We start from the raw sequence: 22,826 nt of genomic DNA, 5'->3' as shown, positions 1-22,826 counted from the left end.
ATCAGCTGTGATCCTGTGCTGTCCTGTGTGTACAGGTCCTTCTCAAAAAATTAGCATATAGTGTTAAATTTCATTATTTACCATAATGTAATGATTACAATTAAACTTTCATATATTATAGATTCATTATCCACCAACTGAAATTTGTCAGGTCTTTTATTGTTTTAATACTGATGATTTTGGCATACAACTCCTGATAACCCAAAAAACCTGTCTCAATAAATTAGCATATTTCACCCATCTAATCAAATAAAAGTGTTTTTTAATAACAAACAAAAAAACCAACAAATAATAATGTTCAGTTATGCACTCAATACTTGGTCGGGAATCCTTTGGCAGAAATGACTGCTTCAATGCGGCGTGGCATGGAGGCAATCAGCCTGTGACACTGCTGAGATGTTATGGAGGCCCAGGATGCTTCAATAGCGGCCTTAAGCTCATCCAGAGTGTTGGGTCTTGCGTCTCTCAACTTTCTCTTCACAATATCCCACAGATTCTCTATGGGGTTCAGGTCAGGAGAGTTGGCAGGCCAATTGAGCACAGTAATACCATGGTCAGTAAACCATTTACCAGTGGTTTTGGCACTGTGAGCAGGTGCCAGGTCGTGCTGAAAAATGAAATCTTCATCTCCATAAAGCATTTCAGCCGATGGAAGCATGAAGTGCTCCAAAATCTCCTGATAGCTAGCTGCATTGACCCTGCCCTTGATGAAACACAGTGGACCAACACCAGCAGCTGACATGGCACCCCACACCATCACTGACTGTGGGTACTTGACACTGGACTTCAGGCATTTTGGCATTTCCTTCTCCCCAGTCTTCCTCCAGACTCTGGCACCTTGATTTCCGAATGACATGCAAAATTTGCTTTCATCAGAAAAAAGTACTTGGGACCACTTAGCAACAGTCCAGTGCTGCTTCTCTGTAGCTCAAAAGTGGCTTTACCTGGGTAATGCGGCACCTGTAGCCCATTTCCTGCACACGCCTGTGCACGGTGGCTCTGGATGTTTCCACACCAGACTCAGTCCACTGCTTCCTCAGGTTCCCCAAGGTCTGGAATCGGTCCTTCTCCACAATCTTCCTCAGGGTCCGGTCTCCTCTTCTCGTTGTACAGCGTTTTCTGCCACATTGTTTCCTTCCAACAGACTTACCATTGAGGTGCCTTGATACAGCACTCTGGGAACAGCCTATTTGTTGAGAAATTTCTTTCTGGGTCTTACCCTCTTGCTTGAGGGTGTCAATGATGGCCTTCTTGACATCTGTCAGGTCGCTAGTCTTACCCATGATGGGGGTTTTGAGTAATGAACCAGGCAGGGAGTTTATAAAAGCCTCAGGTATCTTTTGCATGTGTTTAGAGTTAATTAGTTGATTCAGAAGATTAGGGTAATAGGTCGTTTAGAGAACCTTTTCTTGATATGCTAATTTATTGAGACAGGTTTTTTGGGTTATCAGGAGTTGTATGCCAAAATCATCAGTATTAAAACAATAAAAGACCTGACAAATTTCAGTTGGTGGATAATGAATCTATAATATATGAAAGTTTAATTGTAATCATTACATTACGGTAAATAATGAAATTTAACACTATATGCTAATTTTTTGAGAAGGACCTGTATACTCTGTGTGTGTATACTCTCTTTTGCTTTCTCCCCTGGCTCAGGAGATCTCAATCTGTGTATACGCCGCCTCTAGAGGCCTTTCTTGCAATGCCCATTCCAGTGAAATAATGGGAAGTGCAGGGACTCTGTTGACATTTTCTGAAAGCCCAGGGCCCACCACAGCCTTGCACTGCTGAACTCCCCCTTCTCCCAGCCGGGGCCCACAGCATTGTGACCACTCCACCAGCTTCTTGCAGTAGCGACCCTGCCTCCAGTGACCCCCCCCTCCACTGCAGCCGTCCCCAGTAAGCTACTGTAAAATCGGACCGGAAAACGCACCACCATTTTATTAAAAACATTTTTTTCCTATTTTCCTCCCCAAAATTGAGGGTGTGTCTTCTGATCTGGTGCGCCTCATAGTCCGCAAAATACAGTATTTATCTTAAAGTCTTTTGGTACTCTGGATTCTTACAAGTGTTGTAAGTGGTGCCTCACATCCTGACAACTGTAGGCTCCGTTTTATGACATGAAAGCGCATGGTAAATGGGGACCAAAGATAGATATGGGTGGACAAGTTGATCCGTCTTAAGTGCAGTTGTTGGAATACTTGGAAAGCCATTTGTGACAAATGTCAGATGTGTTCCAGGACATGCACAGCCCAGCACGCAGAGCAGGGAAGATATCCATTTACCAATTTTTTACTCTAATTTACGACGTTAACAACCGGTACATCTTTTACAGACCCCCAAAAATGCTCATTATCTAATTGTGTTGATTTCAGGGAAATATTCTTACGTTTATCAGTTCTATCACACTTCTCTATCTCTTTTCTGCAAAATAAAGGGGATGTCCAGGAGAAGAAAATCATCAGTGTTCTTCCAAAACAGTGCCAGACCCGTCCACAATTTTCTGTTGTGATATTGATTTCACGCATTCATTTCTAAGGAGCTTTGTAGTAATCCCAAACACGACACCTGGACTGGTGTGATAGTTCAGTGATGATTTTGTGATTCAAACCCTTTAACTGAAAATGTAATGTGACCGAGCCTTGTGCTATATATGACTGATCATAAAGTCCTTCGCTGGACTGAAGAGTAAGGAGAAAACCTTTTTCGGAATGTCTCTTAGTAGGTGTATCTTTCGGTGAATGGATTTGGCCTTTGACATTCTGCCTACTTCTGAATTTGTGAAGGCAATTTTTGAAGTAAAGATGGCAGCCAGAAGTGTGATGTGGCTGAGACCAGGGAGTAGTGGACATGATATGTGGCTCTCAGGTTAGGGGTCATTCAGATGAGCGTATTACATGTCTATGTGCTGAACTCCAAAATGGCATACATGCATCACACGGGCTATTGAAAGGCAATAGTGTCGCTCACATGAGCATTTTTGGACAGCATGCACTAGTCCATTATAAGTATCAGACATTCCCATTTAACTCAATGAGTGCATTTAAAAAAATTGTCATATAGATACTATCTGTATAGCATCTGTTCTTTACTGATCCATTTCAATTATTAATACAGAAAACTGTATTTGGCCAATTATGTATTAAATTGGTGATGTATAATAGACATTCAGCTGGCGTACGGAAAACAATGAGGATGAAGAATCAAACTTTTTTTTTTTTTCTGGATGGAAAGCACACTTTTACTTACTTTAATATATTGTGAAATGCTTCCTATATATTTTACTTCCCATGCTCTGAGACGTCCCTAACAGGTGGCACTGTCAATATCAAGTCCTGATGGTGATAAATGTGGTCTCCACTTTTGACCTCCAAGATAACTTTTGCTCCCTGCACTGTAGTGAGGATAAATTTTGACAGGATTTTAACTTTTCTTGACAAGGAGGTATGTTGGTCACACTTGCCAGGCAGACACAGACAGAAAAGAGCCCCTGTGCAAGAAAAATATATGGGCCCTTTGCAGCCCAAGAGCTACTAAAAAATGCAAAATTGCACCTACTTTGGAGGTAGAAATGGGCCCCCTTACCTCTTGGGCCCCTGTGCGGCTGCACAGCTGGCACCAATGATGTGTCCTCCCCTAGATTACAGAGGGTCTACTAAAACCAGCTGTTATTACTGGTAAATGCTGCGTTGTACTATTGTAGAGTCAGTGAACTCTGCACGCATCCTATTTGCTCAGTGTTGTCTGTTATTTGTCCAGATTGTCTTGCAGGCACTGTATAGTATATACAATGGCTGATTTCCATACAGCCATGCTCACCATGTCCGGCAGCATGGGGTGAGCAATCTTCTGGGGTTCATGGGAACTCCAGTTCCACCAGTAAACCAGTAGTAAAAGTCAGCTTTATGGCTGAATTAAAAAAGCATTTAAGCCATAATTCATGACACACTCCCTTGGGGGAATTAAGAGTGATTTCTAAAGGATTACAGCCAAGATCACTGAAAATCTTCCCACTCTTGACTTGTAGTTTTAAGTATGTCCATTTTCCATTTCCAGGAATGAGTACAGAGCCAAAAGTACATTTTGATCACAAACAAATCAATCTTTCCCCACAACTCTTCTCGGAGAACTTTAAACTAGAGCTTGGTCCCAGACCTTTCTGTTTACTGTGTAGAAGGAACCATTAGCAGATTTTTCTCTTCTTTCCTCGCTATCTTAGTGTGTGAAAAGAGAGGACACATTTTTTAAATAAACATCGTATAACCTGATAATGCTGAAGATTAGGTATGAGCGGGCACGTGGATATTCATTCCTGTCGGGTTCGGCTGAAATTAAAAAAAAAAAAGTTTGGTTCGGGTACCAGAACGGTACCTGGACCCCACTTGAATGAATGGGGGGGCCTGAACATCCAACGTTTCCCACACTGCCATCTGTGTGACTGCGCTGGGAAACACTGACTCTGATTGGTGGTAATCTTACACGCTGCTGGCGGTCAGAGCGCCGCGGTTCCCATGCTGTCACACAGACTACAGCGTTTGAGCCAGCAGCTGTGACCGGCTGCAAAAAGGTTACCGCCGATCAAGCATTGGCTGCCGAGTACTACTCTCATCAGCGTATGCCTGGTCTCACTAATAGCAGCGAGAGCAGGCGCACGCTGATGAGAGAAATATGCCGGTGAGATAAGTAGTCCACTGCATGTGTATTTTACCGTACATTTATTTAGCTAAAAAATAAAACAAAAAAATGGCGTGGGGTTCCCCTTAATTTTACCTCATTTTCAACTACAAAAAGCATCTGACTGCTGTGCTTGCCAACAAGGGTTTTACCAAAAAGTATTAAGTCTTGTTTGCCGGAGGGATCAAATACTTATTTCTCACTGCAAAATGCAAATGTATATACAGTTAGGGCCAGAAATATTTGGACAGTGACACAATTTTCGCGAGTTGGGCTCTGCATGCCACCACATTGGATTTGAAATGAAACCTCTACAACAGAATTCAAGTGCAGATTGTAATGTTTAATTTGAAGGGTTGAACAAAAATATCTGATAGAAAATGTAGGAATTGTACACATTTCTTTACAAACACTCCACATTTTAGGAGGTCAAAAGTAATTGGACAAATAAACATAACCCAAACAAAATATTTTTATTTTCAATATTTTGTTGCAAATCCTTTGGAGGCAATCACTGCCTTAAGTCTGGAACCCATGGACATCACCAAACGCTGGGTTTCCTCCTTCTTAATGCTTTGCCAGGCCTTTAAAGCCGCAGCCTTCAGGTCTTGCTTGTTTGTGGGTCTTTCCGTCTTAAGTCTGGATTTGAGCAAGTGAAATGCATGCTCAATTGGGTTTAGATCTGGAGATTGACTTGGCCATTGCAGAATGTTCCACTTTTTGGCACTCATGAACTCCTGGGTAGCTTTGGATGTATGCTTGGGGTCATTGTCCATCTGTACTATGAAGCGCCGTCCAATCAACTTTGCAGCATTTGGCTGAATCTGGGCTGAAAGTATATCCCGGTAAACTTCAGAATTCATCCGGCTACTCTTGTCTGCTCTTATGTCATCAATAAACACAAGTGACCCAGTCCCATTGAAAGCCATGCATGCCCATGCCATCACGTTGCCTCCACCATGTTTTACAGAGGATGTGGTGTGCCTTGGATCATGTGCCGTTCCCTTTCTTCTCCAAACTTTTTTCTTCCCATCATTCTGGTACAGGTTGATCTTTGTCTCATCTGTCCATAGAATACTTTTCCAGAACTGAGCTGGCTTCTTGAGGTGTTTTTCTGCAAATTTAACTCTGGCCTGTCTATTTTTGGTATTGATGAATGGTTTGCATCTAGATGTGAACCCTTTGTATTTACTGTCATGGAGTCTTCTCTTTACTGTTGACTTAGAGACAGATACACCTACTTCACTGAGAGTGTTCTGGACTTCAGTTGATGTTGTGAACGGGTTCTTCTTCACCAAATTAAGTATGCGGTGATCATCCACCACTGTTGTCATCCGTGGACGCCCAGGCCTTTTTGAGTTCCCAAGCTCACCAGTCAATTCCTTTTTTCTCAGAATGTACCCAACTGTTGATTTTGCTACTCCAAGCATGTCTGCTATCTCTCTGATGGATTTTTTCTTTTTTTTCAGCCTCAGGATGTTCTGCTTCACCTCAATTGAGAGTTCCTTTGACCGCATGTTGTCTGCTCACAGCAACAGCTTCCAAATGCAAAACCACACACCTGGAATCCACCCCTGACCTTTTAACTACTTCATTGATTACAGGTTAACGAGGTAGACGCCTTCAGAGTTAATTGCAGCCCTTAGAGTCCATTGTCCAATTACTTTTGGTCCCTTGAAAAAGAGGACGCTATGCATTACAGAGCTATGATTCCTAAACCCTTTCTCCGATTTGGATGTGGAAACTATCATATTGCAGCTGGGAGTGTGCACTTTCAGCCCATATTATATATATAATTGTATTTCTGAACATGTTTTTGTAAACAGCTAAAATAACAAAACTTGTGTCACTGTCCAAATATTTCTGGCCCTAACTGTAATTTATACAATGTGATTTTCTGGAATTTTTTTTTTTTATATTATATCTCTCAATGTTATAATTAACCTACCCTTAAAATTATAGAATGTTCATGTCTTTGTCAGTGGGCAAACTTATAAAATCAGCATGGGATCAAATAACTATTTCCTTCACTGTATTATATCACTAACTTATGCTCAGAGAGCGCTCTTTCTTTTTTTTCCCCCTCATACTCTCCTGCCTAGGTCTTATTCACATACTTTTGATCCATGACTTGGAGTTAGTTTGCAGCCACTATGTATAGTATTGGAGCTCCGTCTATGATTTGTCACCCTTCTGTATATGATTTCTGTTTGCTTAAAGATTTATTCACAAAAAAAAAAAAACATATTATAAACAAGAAGGGTGGATGACTTATCGGAACCTCGAGAATGGGGCTCTAGATTGGAGCATGGTTGACCTTCACTTCCATTCATTATCTATGCACAGTTGGGGAAGGATGGACACTGTACGTTATTTCCAACAGTTCCATTGATCATGAATGAAGAAAATGTCAAACATACGCACCTCCACTCCATTCAAGACTGAGCCGCAAAGCCCCGATCTTGTGAGTCCTAGAATCCCAAACTTGGCATTGCTAGAGGTCCCAGTGATCAGCAATATATTCCCTATCCTATAGATAAGGGGTAATGGGTTTATTTTCCGAGTAACCCTGTTTATGAACAGATACAACTCCTTTTCCCATTATAGGGTGTCAGAAAACTAGTTGCCAACCACTTTTACCAGCATCAGGTAGGACTCAAAAACAAAAACTCCAGAGCTTCATTACAAATTTGATTTCAGGAGAAAATGCTAAATCTATTGCAAAATATTCATGGCTGTTGCCGAAGAAGTGTTATTGTTCGTGCACCAGATAATGTTTTGAGTTTATTTGTGACCTTGTACACTTATCACATTGTTTGAGCACCAATTCCCTCAACAGCATTCCTTATATTATGACGTTATTCTTTATACTGCTGGAATAATAATTACTAGATCCTTTGTGGTTATTCTTTCTGCCTTGCATTGCATAGAAAGCAAATAGGAGGAAGCAATATTAGTATGTAATTAGTAGGTTGTTTGGGTTTCCATTTCTCAACTGTTACAGAAAATGTGGCTTTTCTAGCGTACCTGTGAGATTGGTTACTGTGATGTAAGCCTGAGATATTTGTTGTGTACCGCTTTACAAATTCTGCTTCATTAGCGAGGGTGGACAATGCTGATGGACTGGTCATGTACGCTGCCTTCCTATAAAATTGGCTGATTGAACTTGGCATTGGAGGTTGGCTAACCCTTGTGGAGCCATAATAATAGCCAGTTGTCATTAAACATGGAAAAATAGAAGCAAATACAAAGTCAATCCTTCCCGTGAGTAGCGCACTGCCACACTAGACATATTCCATAATGGGTGCCAAGAAAGTAATCGAGGCCAGCACATGGAATAAGACTGCCCATACCATGCTGCCCAGCTTACACAATTGTGCCAGTTACCTCTAGACAAGTGCCAAAATGTACCAGAAACATTGTCCCTGTAATATATTTTGTGTCCTCTGTGGTCGGGTAGAAATGTTTTGTAATTTGTCCCTTATATAAAATTAGATATAACCTTTTTGAACACTGGCAGGGAATCTGTCAACAGGTTTTTGCTATGTAATCTGACAGCAGCATGACGTAGAGACAAAGACCCTAATTCCAGTAATGTGTTACTAACAGTACTGGGTGAAACCGTTTTTTGCTGCAGATCTAGTAAAACTCAAATGCTGGGTCCTGTATAACCCCGTCCACGCCACACTGATTTCTGTGTACACCGTCCACTGACATAAAGCTGCTAATGTGTGGTGGGACTGAGGTTGGACTAGGAGGCATGAGACACCTAGTCCTCTAGTGATAATCTCCTGCTGCTAAAACAGCAAAACACAGCCTAGTAAGTGACACATCACTGGCATCAGGCTCTCAGCTACTACATCATGTTCTCTCAGATTATGTGGTTAAAACCTGCTGACAGATTCCCTTTGCCCCATCCCCACAAGAGATGACCAAGCTAGATCTATGAGCAACTCTACAACATAACTGGGTGGGCACTCCATATCTATACATTTTAAAAATATATTAAATAAAATAAAATGTTATTTTTTTTAGCCTTTGTTTCCCCTCTCTACTGTAGTTTCTGACCTGGCAAATAGATGTAAATTGGAAAACTAGACAATAATGCAATTTCCCAAACGCCTCAATAATTCTCCTAGTCATTCAGGTTCTGCTCAAGAAGTATTGACAGATCGCGTATCACAATCTGAGAAATAATGTGTAATAACGTTATCTGTTCATCAGAGGAAGTATGTCTGCTTTCCTGGCGACACAACACCACCCAACACAAGAAAGTCACATTTTCCCCCATAAACTGTTTATGAGCCAATTCCTCAGAGGAAGCTGGAGATGACGGACTGATGTTTCCAAACCGCAGCTCCATCGAGTGGGTTTATATTGACTGTAATGATCCCCGAACAGAAAGCACCCACAAAATCGATTGTATCAGTGGAAGGCTATGACCACACGTTGCGGATTAGTGTGCAGATTTTTCCGCACCGTTTTTGAGAAATCCGCAGGTAAAGCGAATTGCATTTTACCTGTGTATTTACCACGGAATTCCTGCGGTTTTTGTGCGGATCCCACCTGCAGTTTTACACCTGTGGATTCCAATACAGGAGCAGGTGTAAAATCCACGCAAAGAATTGACATGCTGCAGAAAATACAACGCAGCGTTTCCGCGCGGTATTTTCCGCACCATGTGCACTGCGGATTTGGTTTTCCTTAGGTTTACATGGTACTGTACACTGCATGGAAAACTGCTGCGAATCCGCAGCAGCCAATCCGCAACGTGTGCACATAGCCTAATGGTGATCGGACGCGTTCAAAGCCAGATTGGTGGTTGATATTCTGGGTGGACCAGTGGGTGATGTTTAGTCTCCTTCTATATTTTCTCCTTGAGAGTAAATAGTGCAATCCTGTAAATACATGTATGGCGTGTGATTCATTATTTTGCACACATAACTCTTTAATTTCAGGCTAAATACTAAGCACAAACCTGCAGCACTATTTTGCCACAACACTTTGTATACAAACTAGTAGGGCTGCAGTGTGAAGCCTGGTTAATCAACCTACTGTCTCCTTCCCCATAATCCTGTAGAATGTAAGCCCGCAAGGGCAGGGTCCTCTACCCTCTGTATCAGTCCGTCATTGTTAGTTTGTTTACTGTATGTGATATTTGTAACTTGTATGTAACCCCTTCTCATGTACAGCACCATGGAATCAATGGTGCTATACAAATAAATAAATAATAATAATAATAATAATAATAATAACAGCAGGCTGGCCTCTGATGAGAAAGCTTCTATTTGCATCATTCCACAATTTTTTAAGCTGCACCTGTGTAGCTTGCGCCTTTATTGTACATTCTGGTAATAAGGGATGAATGACTAATTAGCACATTATATACATGGACTTCAGGGCCCACAGTATTTTGGTAATTAGCTTTTTTTGGCTGTACATCTTTCTCTTCCTTAGCTTATCCCTTTGGGATGCCAGTAAATTGTTAGTGTTTTGGCTTTGTGCCTTTTGGAGAACAGATATATCTGACAAAGTGCAGCTGGATATTAAGGATTGGCCTGGTTCCAGGAGTTGGACAATGCGGAGGAGCAATACCTGTCTGCAGCTGGACACAGACGTTAGTTTAGGATGCTACACATGTGATACAAGAGAGGAACTGCTAAAACCTGATTTCTAAAGGGAAATCTCACCCTGGTTTATTGGACATAGCGCACATAAGGCCCCCTAACACCTCCATGGGCACGGTTGTGCTGGCGAGGTCTAGTAGTGCCCCTGAGCACCACTCCGTCAGTACCAAACTGGATTAAAATTCTGGGGGAAAAATGCAGAGGTCTTTGGGAGCTACAGAAAGAGACGCATTTCTGGGTATGCCATCATTGCTTTAGGTTGGTCAACTAGTCACACAGTACTTTGTTAGCCAAATGTTTTATTACTGTGTTGTCTCTGCAATAATCAGAATCGAGCTCCAACTTAGTACAATAATGGGGAAAATCTGTGATTTGGATGTAGTCACGACGAGGTGCCCATGTATGTAAAGATTGTGCTGTGGAGACCTATACCCATGGGCACCCTTGTATCCGATGGAGGCCAAAGGGACACGCTAGTGGGATCTTATTTTTCCCTTAACAGTGAAAGACTGTAGATGGCCATGCCATTGTATAGAGAAGCATCTAGTAATAAATGTACATTGCAGGTGTAAGTTGTATTTTTTTTCTAAACATGGAAACTCCAAGACCTCATTCAGATGAGTGCACTAAACGTCCGTATGCAAAACTGATAGCATACGTACAGACAGCACATTGACCAATACATGCCAGTATGGAACCTCACACTAACGTTTTTACACATGGACCCATGGTCTGCGTGTAAAAAAAGCACAGCATGTTCTACTTTGACCCATATTCTGGATGAGAACACCCATTATAAGTCAATGGGTGCTCAAAAACAAATCACATATACCAGTTACATCTGTATGACATGCACTTCCTAATTATAAAGGTAGGATGACCATATTGATGAAAAATCGTAATTTTTTTGTAGTCATTAAAGGGATGATATATGTATATATGTATATATATAATATTTGAAGAGTCACTTGTTTTTGGAACAACTATCAGCGTGCTACAATTATACGACTTTTTGGCGTTCTCATTCCATATTCGTACATCGCCATCAAAGTCTGTGAGGCTGGCACGGGGACGTGGTGACGGGGGCTGCAGTAGGATTTGTGGTTGGGTGCACACTGAGGTCATTCATGAGGATGCATATACCTCTTCATGTTTCAGAGCATCTGACTCCAGCACATCTCCTCATCAAGACCAGCGTGAATACTGCCAGTCTTGATGTATCACTTGTGTTTTCAGCAAAATACAAGTTATCTTCCTTGCCAGTAAGAACATGACGATGTAACTTTTATTGTTTGCTTGCTTGCTAAGCATGTAAGGCCCGTCTATAATTTACATGTACCGCACCCTGCAAGTATAGAATAAATAGGGCACCTAAAACCCTTTTGTAGAGCCCTGAATAGATACAACTCCCCTGTGCCGATCACTCCTGCTCCAGATCTGCCCGGAGAGCGCAGTGATCTAGGAATGCTGCTGGTTGGCAGCAGGGCATACATCACACATGAGACCTCTCCTCGGTGCCGGCTGACACGCGGATGCCTTGTGCATGACATGATTATCCTGATCCTTTGTTTATAGATGGGATCAGTTTCTTTCAGGTAGTTGTCGTCACACTTACCTTTATTACTGGGCACACAAGAATGCACCATATGACACCATGGGAGGAAGTTCTTCCATATCGTGCCAGGAATGTTCCGCCTGTGAGCGCTCCTCATTATTCCACCCTGCACATTCCTCTCAGGACGTTCACTAATGAATATTTCTCATGTTCAGGCCGTACCTGGTTTTCCCATTAACTGTCCCATCAGTCATAGTTTTCCCTGTACAGAAATATTCGGCTCTGACAGACGGCCATTTGGCTGATTGAATTCTCCAGGTTTGTTTTCCTGCTCCACACCTGTTACTGTTACATTTGGGAGAGATGGATGAGGGCAATCTCCGGTTCGGACGTTACCCAGCTTTCTGGAAAACATTCAGCAGCTGGCAGCGTAGTTGTCTTTCCACTTGTTCTTATTGACTTTACCAAACATTTTAATTAATGAATTAATAAACATACTCCACTACAGGGTCGGACATAGCAGTGGTGCCAGCTGTGCAGCTGCCCAGGGGCCCTATAGGTTAGGGGCCACTATCATCTTACAAGCCGTTTCCTACTATCCATTGTACTGCTCGTTAGGGCACGAGCTAATGTCTTAGTTGCCACTTATTGGTGGATTGTTAGAGATAAATAATTGGGTGCTTTATAATGAGCTGCCGGGTAAGAGGGGGCCCTTGTATAATTATGGGGTAAGGATTATGTCTTCGTCCGCCCCTGCTCCATCATAGTTAGGTCGGGAGCACATGAGTGCATTGTTCATTTAACATCCGGAGAAAACAAACAATTTTTCAACTCTATATGCAGTCTGTGTCCGTTTTTTATATCCGTATGCACTCCATGGTCATAGTTTTTTTTTTATCCATATAGTATTCATTTTTCACACGAACAAAATAATAAATAATGAAGGTCAAATACAGTTGCCTATCTTTTAATTGTAATGTATCTGCATGACGTACAGATGGTAATCCATATATAATCTGCTTTCCACACACCTACTGTATTGATTTTTAATGGGTGAGTCTGAGCCAGAACACAGATTAAAGTAGCGCATGCTGCAATTTTTTTAAACATGCAAACCATTGGTCCATGTGTAAAGACATTCATGTGAACTATTACATTGACTTACATTGGTCCTGATAAATAATGAGTGAACATGCCCTGATAAGGTGTTATCTGAGCATGCTCGTGTGCTAACCGAGTGTCTTTGGCGTGCTTGAATACTATGTTCGAGTCTCCGTACCTGTGTCTCTCGTGGCTGTTCGACACATGCAGGGATTGCCTATCCAACAGCCTAAAAAATTAGCATAGGTCATTTTTGTTTTTTTAAGGAAGAAAACGAGACGGTCAGAAGAAGTGTTTTTTTATTGTAACTTGTAAAACAAAATCCCTGTTTGTTAATAACCCCGCGTGCAACCCACTGTTGCCTGAATCCACACACCCAGTTTAGGCTGCTTTCACACATCAGTTTTTTGCTGTCTGGCACAATCCGGCAAATTTTGAAAGAACGGACGGCAAAAATTGCCACCGGATCAATTTTTTTCTCATAGACTTGTATTAGCGACGGATGGCCTCACGTTTCTTCCATTTTTCAGCGCTGTTTTTTCGCCGGACACAAAAAACAAACATAGTAACGTTTTTTGTGTCTGTCGAAAAAACGACATACCCATATCCAAACCCTAATACCAACCCTAGCTTTAGCCCCAGCCCTAACCCCAACTTTAGCCCAACTCTAGCCCTAATGGGAAAATGGAAATAAATACATTTTCTTTATTTTCTTATTTTTTCCTAGCTAAGGGGGTGGTTTGTTTACTATTTTTTTAAATTTTGATCACTGTGATAGGGTCTATCACAGTGATCAATCACAGTGACCAAAATGAACCAATAAGAAAAATCTTCCTATTGGTGCCGGCCGGCAGATCTCGGCGGGCGCATTGTGCCCACCCTTTTCTTACCGGAAGAAGACGCCAGCGGCTGTGGGGAGAAACAGGAGGACACAGGGACACCGGGAGACACTAGTAAGTATCGGGGGGGATCGGGGACCCTATTTCTCTGTCATCTGATGTGCGATCACCTCAGAGGACAGAGAAATTAAATGGCAAATCGCGCTTTTTTTTGCGGTCGCCGTTTTACAGGTAATAACTGCGATCACAACCCGGGGGTAGGTAAAAACCGACCCAAATCATGTTCTCTGGGGTCTCGGCTACCCCCAGCAGCCGAGACTCTGGAGAAAATCCAACTCTGGGGGGCGCTATACACTTTTTCCACAGCCCCGTTAATTAACGGCGCTGTGGTTTAAGTACCTTTAACTACCGCCGTTAAAAGGCATATCGGCGGTCGTTAAGGGGTTAATGAATTGATCTTTGGAATAAGTTCCACAATTGGATGTGTTTAAATAAAATGTTCCTGTGCTGAGATAATCTTAGAAATGTGTCCCTGCTGTGTACTGTGTAATGTCTGTGTCTGACCGTACAGGAACATGGTCTGATCGTACCACATCTCCTGGGCAGGGGGCGGAAAAAAAGTATACAGAAAGTAAACAGGTTTTTCTTCTTTTGCCAGCTTTATGCCAGAAAAAAAAGTTGAACATTTTGGTGTAACCTGTCATTTTTCATTGAGAGGTAATGGGGCTTGGCTTGGGGTTAGCTGACTTGCAGCGATGAAGCTCTGAGTAACCTACAGTGATTGCTGCAGTCGGTTACTGGCCTCCTCTTTATTTTGCTGGCCATGTTAACGTCACTGCTGAGGCCGGTGGTTGGTTGCAGTAGTTATATGAAGATAGGCATGTGACTGTAGAATGTCATCGCTGCAGGATAGCTATAAAAGCCTGTATGGCCCCTAAGCCACAGCACGGCCGAGGATTATCAGCTGAATAGGAGTTTCTATTTTTGTTATTTTATTTTATCCCGTGCCATTTTTTCTTTTTTTTTTTAAATCTTGCAGCCCCTTCATATTAATTTAGTACTGGGATGCAAAGGGTTTGGATGTAGTATCACACAAAAGTTACTCTATTTCTGTTTTTGAAGACTTGAGAGTTTCAAATTTGGTGTTCAAATGTTGGTAAAGTAACCTGTAAGTGTGCTTACCTGCTTACCTCCCATACTCACAATTCTCGACAATTTTAGACGTTTTGGGGGCCTGACAGTAACATTTTCTAAGCTGCGATCCAATAACACTTCATATACAAATGCCCCTTCATAGACTACAGTGTGACCACAGCTTCCGTCATGTCCTATGGACACTGTCAGACATTGTCCTTCTGTTTTTTTTCATGTGAAAAGCAGAAGCCATGTACATGTTGGCCTAATATTAGCTTGGCTCCTTCTGCCATTTTGGCTCAGCTGAGCACCAGGAATGAAAACTTCTAAAATTTAATTACAGGGCTTATCCTTGTCTTTTGAGCAAATTGACTGTATAAATATCTTTGTGCAATTTTTTGTGATGTTTTGCAGTATTATTTCCATTGTATCTACGTCTAGGATGAAAACCAAGGCTATATAACATAAGAAACCCTAGATTTCTTGTCCCACAGTCGGAAGCAAATTACAGTCTTGACTGCTGAACTGTGGACACACGTCATGCTTGCTTACTCGCCCTTCTGTAGAAAAGGTTTTGATATGTTTAATGTAATTGATCTCTTACTGGTTTAACAAGATCACAGTTGATTTGTAGTAAAAGGTTCCTACAATAAATGCGATACCCTACAGAATCGCTGTTCCCATCTCTGGATCTACTGCTGGGCAGCACGAGTTGTCTCCCTTTGTGTAGTGGCGCCATCCTGACCTGCCTAAGGCTATGGCACTACTAATGAGTCCATGCTGTTTATATATTATCAAAAAAAGTTCACCTGTCCTGCTCACCCATAAATATGAGCAAAATTGTAACGAGGTTGAAACTACCTATTTAAAACCTCTTTTAATATACTACTTAAAAAAGATGATTTCAACTACTCATGGATGATTAGCAATCCTGCAAAACAAACTCTTTTATCTCCAGCTCTATTTATTGCTTCATTGTTTCATAATTTGTAATCATGCAACTGCGTAAGAAAACTACTTCCATCTTAAGTACTGGTCTGCCCGTGTGAGATGTTCCAATTACCAATGAGTAATGACACAGGCCCGAAATGTGTCCAAATAAGCTTTAGCTAATCTGAACAATTAACTCTATTATATGTCCTCCGCTAGTCGTATGCTGAGTCCATAATGAATGTAAATTTAACCCAGATTACCATATCATCTCTCCAAAATGTATGGACCCATCTTGTACCTTTTTATCTTTTATGCCCCAGCAAGTTCTGAAGTCTTGTAATGACAGTATGGCAATTTCTGCTCCTGATCACCCATAAATCTATTAATATTGGTACAGTAGTGTTCAAAATAATAGCAGTCCAATATGACTAATCAGATTTATCACTGTTTTAGGTAAAACTTATATTACCATGTGTCAAACAATATACCAGTTGGTGCAGTAGATTCTCAGAAATCCAATAGACTCCGCATTCATGATCTGCATGTTTTTGAGTTTGTGTATTAGAATAATTAATTGAAAGGGGGGCTGTTCAAAATAATAGCAGTGTGGAGATCAATTAGTGAGGTCAGTCATCCTGCGAAGCCAGGACATGTTGTACATGCATTTCTCTGTGAAAGCCTGAGAAATATGTGTCGTTCGAGACATTGTTCAGAAGAACAGCGTACTTTGATTAAAAAGTTGATTGGAGAGGGTAAGACTTATAAAGAAGTGCCGTCGGCTGTTCAGCTAAAAAGATCTCCAACGCTTTAACATGGAAAGCCAAACCAGAGAGACTTGGAAGAAAACGATGGATGGAAGAAGAGCCATAACGGCAAAGGCTCAGCCAATGATCAGCTTCAGGATGATCAGACAGTTTCAAGTTACCTGTGAGTACTGTGACAGACAGTACTGAAGCTAATCTCCTAGCAATAAGTCCCCCGCGAAGTCCCAGTGTTAAATAAATAAATAAATAAAAATAACACGTACTGAAGCAGATACAATTTGCCAAAGAACACATCAACTGGTCAAAAGAGAAATGGAGAAATATTTTGCGGACTGATGAAAGTAAAATTGCTTTTTTTTTTGGGGGGGGGGAGGGGTTCAAGGGCCGCAGACAGTTCATCGGACGACCCTCATACTCTGCATTCAAGCCGCAGTGCACTCTGGAGACAGTGACGCATGGTGGTGCAAACATGATATGGGCATGTTTCTCTTACTGTGGTACCGGACCTATTTACCCCATACCAGGGATCATGGACCAGTTTGCATATATTTAAATACTTGAAGATGTCTTGTTGAATTACGCTGAAGAGTATATGCCCTCGTTGAAACGGGTGTTTGAACAAGACAATGACCCTAAACACACCAGTAAATGAGCAAAATCTTGGTTCCATCCAACAAAATTGAAGTTATGAAGTGGCCATACCAATCTGTGAACCCTAATCTGATAAAACACTTGTGGGGTGATACAAAAAAAAATCAATTTCTGAGGCAAATGTCAAAAATTAAGGGATGTAGTAAAAGCATCCTGGGCTGGACTAACAGTAAACAGGGGCCAGAGGTTGGTTGACTGTATGCAACATAGATGTGAAGCAGTTCTAAAAAACTGTGGGTAATAACTAAATAGTACGTTAGTGATTTATAGGAATGTGAAATCCTCACAAAGCAATTACATGTTGTGAGTTTGTAAAAACAAATGCAGACAATGCTATTTTGTAAAACAGCACGATGTTTGTTTATTTCCTGTAAAGTACTGTATATACTCGTGTATAAGCCGACCCAAGTATAAGCCGAGACACCTAATTTTGCCACAAAAAACTGGGAAAACGTGTTGATTTGAGTATAAGCCGGGTATGCATTGTCCCCTAATTCCTACTCTGGTGTGTATGGCTCATAATCCCCATCCTTGTCTGCATGGCTCCTTATCCCCATTCGTGTCTGCATGGCTCCTTATCCCCGTCCTTGTATGTGTGGCTCCTTATCCCCATCCTTGTCTGCATGGCTCCTTATCCCCGTCTTTGTATGCATGGCTCTTCATCCCTGTCCCGGTATGCATGGTTCCTCTTCCCTATCCTTGTGTGTAAGGCCCCCATGACAAAAGCATAAAAAAAATAAAACAAAATATCCTACTTGCCTTCCATGCGTGCCTTTGCAGCTTCTTGTTCTGGTGTCAGCAGCTCCTACGGCTGAGCGATTACGCGCTCATTAAAGTAATGAATATTCACCTCTCTCCACGCCTATAGGAGTGGAGAGGGGTAAATATTCATTACCTTAATGAGCAGGCACCCATGATAGCCCGGCAGCTGCTGGAAGCTGTAACTGTGTGCGCTATAAGATAAATGAATATTCATTGCCAGTGCAGTGAATATTCATTACTCTTTAGCAGCGGGCACAGGCTTTATAAAGCCTCAGAAGCCGGCTCCTGCCTCCAGTGACCCACTGCTCCCTCTCCCCCACCGCCTTCTGGGACAATGACTCTTGTATAAGCCGAGAGGGGGTGTTTTCAGCACAAAAAATGTGGCTTATTTCTTAGAAGATAAAAGGATTAGTAAACTTAAATTGGACATACCAGATCTTTATCTTCTACGACATCATCTGTCGGTGCCTTCATACACATATTAGACTGACGGCAGAACCCGTTGATATTGTCGGATTCAGCCAAAGTTTCTCTAATTTGTACTGGGGCCTTGAACTTATATATTACTATGAGTATATAAAGTACAAGCAGCATAGGGAAAGGAATGTTCATGTAAGGGTCCCTAAATATTTCTCATGATGATCGACATCAATGGTAAAGGAGCATTCTCCATATTTTGGCAAAGCTGTAGAAAAGTTACAAAAGTACTTTAACTTTTACTTTCTTGGCTGTTGAGCCATACACCCATTATGAGTAGGAAACGGGGCTCATACATGGAACATATCCAAAATGTTCACTAAACTATGTAAGGTATTTTACACAGTCAAGAACGGTAATATAATACTGTTGAGGTATTCAGGCAAATTCGGAAACTTGGGTGGAGATGTATAAAGTAAAGAAATGTAAGGTTTAGCACTTGGGGTGTGATTACAAATCTGCTGCTTGTACATTTGGGACACAGAAGGGAGATGGAAAAGGATTTACAAGTACTAGTCAGCTGTAAACTAAAGCGAAGCCAGACAGCTGCTGCCAAGGCCAAAGGGAGCGAGTGATACATAAAGTAGCGGCATAGAGACTCCTGAAGAAAGCAAAAGGCCTTAAATCAGCCACTTGTGTAATATTGTAGGCAGGTTTAGCTTGTTTAAATGGGAAAAATAGAAGATGTTGATGAGATTAAGTGTGACCTCTATTAATTTATTAATTACGGGCTGAGTGCAGAAAAATTGAGGTTATAAAAATTAACTAAAAAAGGACCATACACCTTATTGTTAAAGGGCTGTTCCCATTTCTTCAAATCCGTCTGTGTGGTCAACGTAAAAACAGGCAACTTTCCAAATAACTTGTTGGTTAACTTTCCCTCTTTCCCCCAAGATCTCTCATTTTATCATACATTGATTTTAGTTTATTGTCCATGCAACTGTGGTTTAGGATTAGTGGCCAACTATGCACAGGTCCTACAAACTTGTTTCTACTGGGACGGGCAGGGAATGCACATTCTGGAGCATTTGCATTAACTTCTAATTCCAGCCACCTACCAGGGTCTACGAGGGGGTGGTGGCAACCGTGCTTACTATAGCTGCTTGTCATAATCACAGTGCCTCCGATGTTGCAGCGACTGGCTCAGGTATTAGCCCCGAAAGCGTGCGTGTGACAATGCTGTTGTCCTGGACTGTATGTCATTCGGTAGTGTGCCCATCCACCAACCGGAATGCTGGCCGGTTGGGCAGAGGTGCGCTCCTGTGAACTGGGCGGAGACTGAACATAACTTACAGCAGATCTTCCTTTTTATGTGGGAATCTTAAGGGGATGTCCATGCAAATTAATTATCACTATATTTAAATTACTAAACCATTCCAATAAAAATTTTCGCTATAAAATATGAAATGTCGCATTCATAACTTTTTGTCAAGTATGGTAAGAGCTGATATTCTGCAATGCACTTGATCGATATTTGCAACAGTGGGTTTATGTGAAGAAAATCAGAAATGTAAGTGCAGGAGGTGTAGAGTTTGCTTTGGGAACTGGGCGATCTGCCAGTAACGATTGGGAGGAACAGTAAGTTAGTCCTTTTGCCTTACATTTTTGAAGATTCTAGAACATGTCAAATAATTGACACTTTCCAAATAATTTGCAGCAAAAAGAAAATCACTCAATTTAGGGTCTTGTTGCCCAGGATTCTCCATAAATGCTCATGTATATCCCTTATTCCTAATCCTACTACATCTGCAAGAAGTAATGACACGCTGCATTAACCAACACTTCTTGCATGGGACAATCTGCCTCCACGTCATAAAAGCAGCAGGGGTGAAGTTTATTGTGCACATGAAGCTGGAGCAGCAGATGATTTGATTTGAGTTGTCCTTTACATTCCCATCCTGGAGAGAAGTTTGACTGACAAGCGCCCCTGAGCGGAAAGGTCCGTCTCCTACACATTGTGTGGTGTTTATATGAAGGAGCCCTCAACCTTTACTTGGCAGCGGATCAGGAATTGCAGATGTTGCAGTGAATTTCGTGTTAGTGTTTTGATTTCCTTCCAATGTGTTTCCTATCTGTGCCTTAAACAGTAAACAGGTAGTGACCTAATGTAAAAATGCTCCCAGAATAGCAAAAATAATCATTCGCTTTTCTTCCTCTTGCGCATCCTGTCCCCATAGTTGTTCTATATTAAGCCCCTTCTCTGATTTGAAAGCATTGTATAGCAGGGAGTGCTTCTTTAAGGGGGTTTCTTCACTACATCGTCAACCCCTTTTTAAGTGTAGGACTTCTTGAAAAATAAAAATAACAGATACTCCTCTCTGGAGTTCCAACTATGTTAGGGTTCGTGTGATGTCGTCGTTATGTCACATGGGCCCAGTAGGTAATCAATGGCTGCTGTTGGGCTGCAGGGCTCACTTGACATAATAATGTCACACTAGCCCTGAGACCCGGAATGGAGTCAGTGTGGAAGATAAGTGTTGTTTTTATTTTAAAAGGGGGAGTATTTTAAAAAAGGACAATCCCTTTAAAAAGCATTCCATTGTTTGTTTGTTTTTATTTTTCCTATATCTGTATCGGCCAATTAATTCTGTCTCACACTGCACTCTTATATACAGTGTACTTGCGTCCATTTAGTTTAACCTCCTGTTTTCTTTCCTTAAGCCTCAATCTTGATTCCTAGCTCTCATCCTGCATCATGTCCTTTTAATCCCATTATTCATCAGTACATTATCACATTATCACCTTACCATCTACAGCCAGTACTATCTATCTCTTGTGGTAATACTGTTCTTTTCTGTCCCTCTGTAGTCTCCTAAATAAGATGATAAATGATCAGTACACACCAAGGGATACTGAGCTTTGATCTCCTGCATTATAACTGAATGACAGGAGCTGTGCAGTCATCGTCATTATTATTTAATATGAGCACTTAAGTAGTACAATCCATGAGATTGTATGATGCAGACATCTCCGCTAACGGAGAGTGTGACCCACTTCAGAGAATATTAAGCCATATAATTCCAAAGGGTCACCATGAGATCACATGATCCAAATTTAAAAAAAAAAACGTATAGCATGAATTTTCAGCTAGAAAGGGATTACTAAATAAGGTAACCATGTAACACTATTATATACACTGAAGGAATAGTGGCAGAATAAATTAAAAAACAACAAAACCTGGAGTGCTGTTTTAATTTTGGGACTTTTACCCATATGTATTTCGTCCCATCTAGTTATGTTCCACCAATGGATCTTCTAACTATATGGATCATTTCACAGAGAATATATGTGACTGCTGTCATGCAGCCATTCTCTGGTTCATGTTGATGGCAGCTTGATCAGAATGTATCTGCTGACAGGTTCCCTTTCATTGTATATTTTCAACCTACCATTCAATATATGGCTTATAGCTGAGGGTCTCTTCGTAAGGAATCTTAGTTGTGTTGCAAAACTCCATTGGCCCATGTGCTTTTCAAAACTGCTGCAAACTGCTGTGTGGTTTTAGAAAAAATTGGATGCCTTTTTTTTTTTTAAAGCGAACCATCCACCTTTTAAACATGCACTCATCCCGTCAAAGGTTTATCTTATTAATATGTTGCGATCATGATATTATATGGCACTGTGTAATTACAGTTACTAATTTTGCCTTTCTACCCAGCTAATTCTTGTCTTTTCTCATCTCTATGTGGAGCCAGGAATTCTCTTTTCCCAGCATGAGTCACGAGTCCCTGCCATGGACTTTTGCAGTGACTCATGACTCATACAGGGAAAATGTACCTCCTGTTTCTACATAGAGCTTAAAAGGATTCAGCTAGTCTGTTTTCAATCACATAATGTTGTAGACCTAATGGAAAAGAGAATAATTAACTGGGCAGAAGGGGAAAATGAGCAATAGTAAGTACACAGTGCTGTATAATATGATGATTGCAATGTATTAAATGCATACAAATTTTGATGGAAGTGTTTTTAAAGTGCAGTCTAATCTACTGTCACCATGTCATAGAGGAAAAAGAGATGTGTAGATTAATATATACAGTTTTGTTTTGTTGCAGTGATGAGAGTTACAATGTGACAGACTATTCCATGTTGGACCAGCTCCATGTTGAGCAGTGTGACAATGAAGAACCACCTTCTCCTTTAAAGAACAGTACTCCCATCCTATACTCAAGACAAAGCTCTGCAAACCACCTGTTCACACTCACCATCCGAAGCAATTATGCAGGAGACGAGGTGGAGATGCTGTTGGGAGCTGAGACTCTGTAAGTATAGATCAGTTCTTGAATCATTTCACTTGGGGAAAAAAACT

The 22,826-nt window shown here is 41.3% G+C and overlaps 1 protein-coding gene across 3 annotated transcripts in view; it reads left to right on the top strand.

The window, feature by feature from the left end:
- ARHGEF26 (Rho guanine nucleotide exchange factor 26) overlaps window positions 1-22,826 on the top strand; it is a 203,082-nt gene that overhangs the window by 150,641 nt on the left and 29,615 nt on the right. For all 3 annotated transcript variants that reach the window (XM_069727465.1, XM_069727466.1, XM_069727467.1), the window contains exon 12: window positions 22,573-22,779. In XM_069727465.1, the coding sequence (XP_069583566.1) occupies window positions 22,573-22,779 (207 nt within the window). The remainder of the gene's footprint in view (window positions 1-22,572; window positions 22,780-22,826) is intronic.

This window comes from Ranitomeya imitator, chromosome 5 (assembly GCF_032444005.1).
Source record: "Ranitomeya imitator isolate aRanImi1 chromosome 5, aRanImi1.pri, whole genome shotgun sequence".
NCBI classification, from domain to species: Eukaryota; Metazoa; Chordata; class Amphibia; order Anura; family Dendrobatidae; genus Ranitomeya; species Ranitomeya imitator.
The sequence above is the reverse complement of the archived record's forward strand: the minus strand, read 5'-3'. Positions and strand labels throughout refer to the sequence as shown.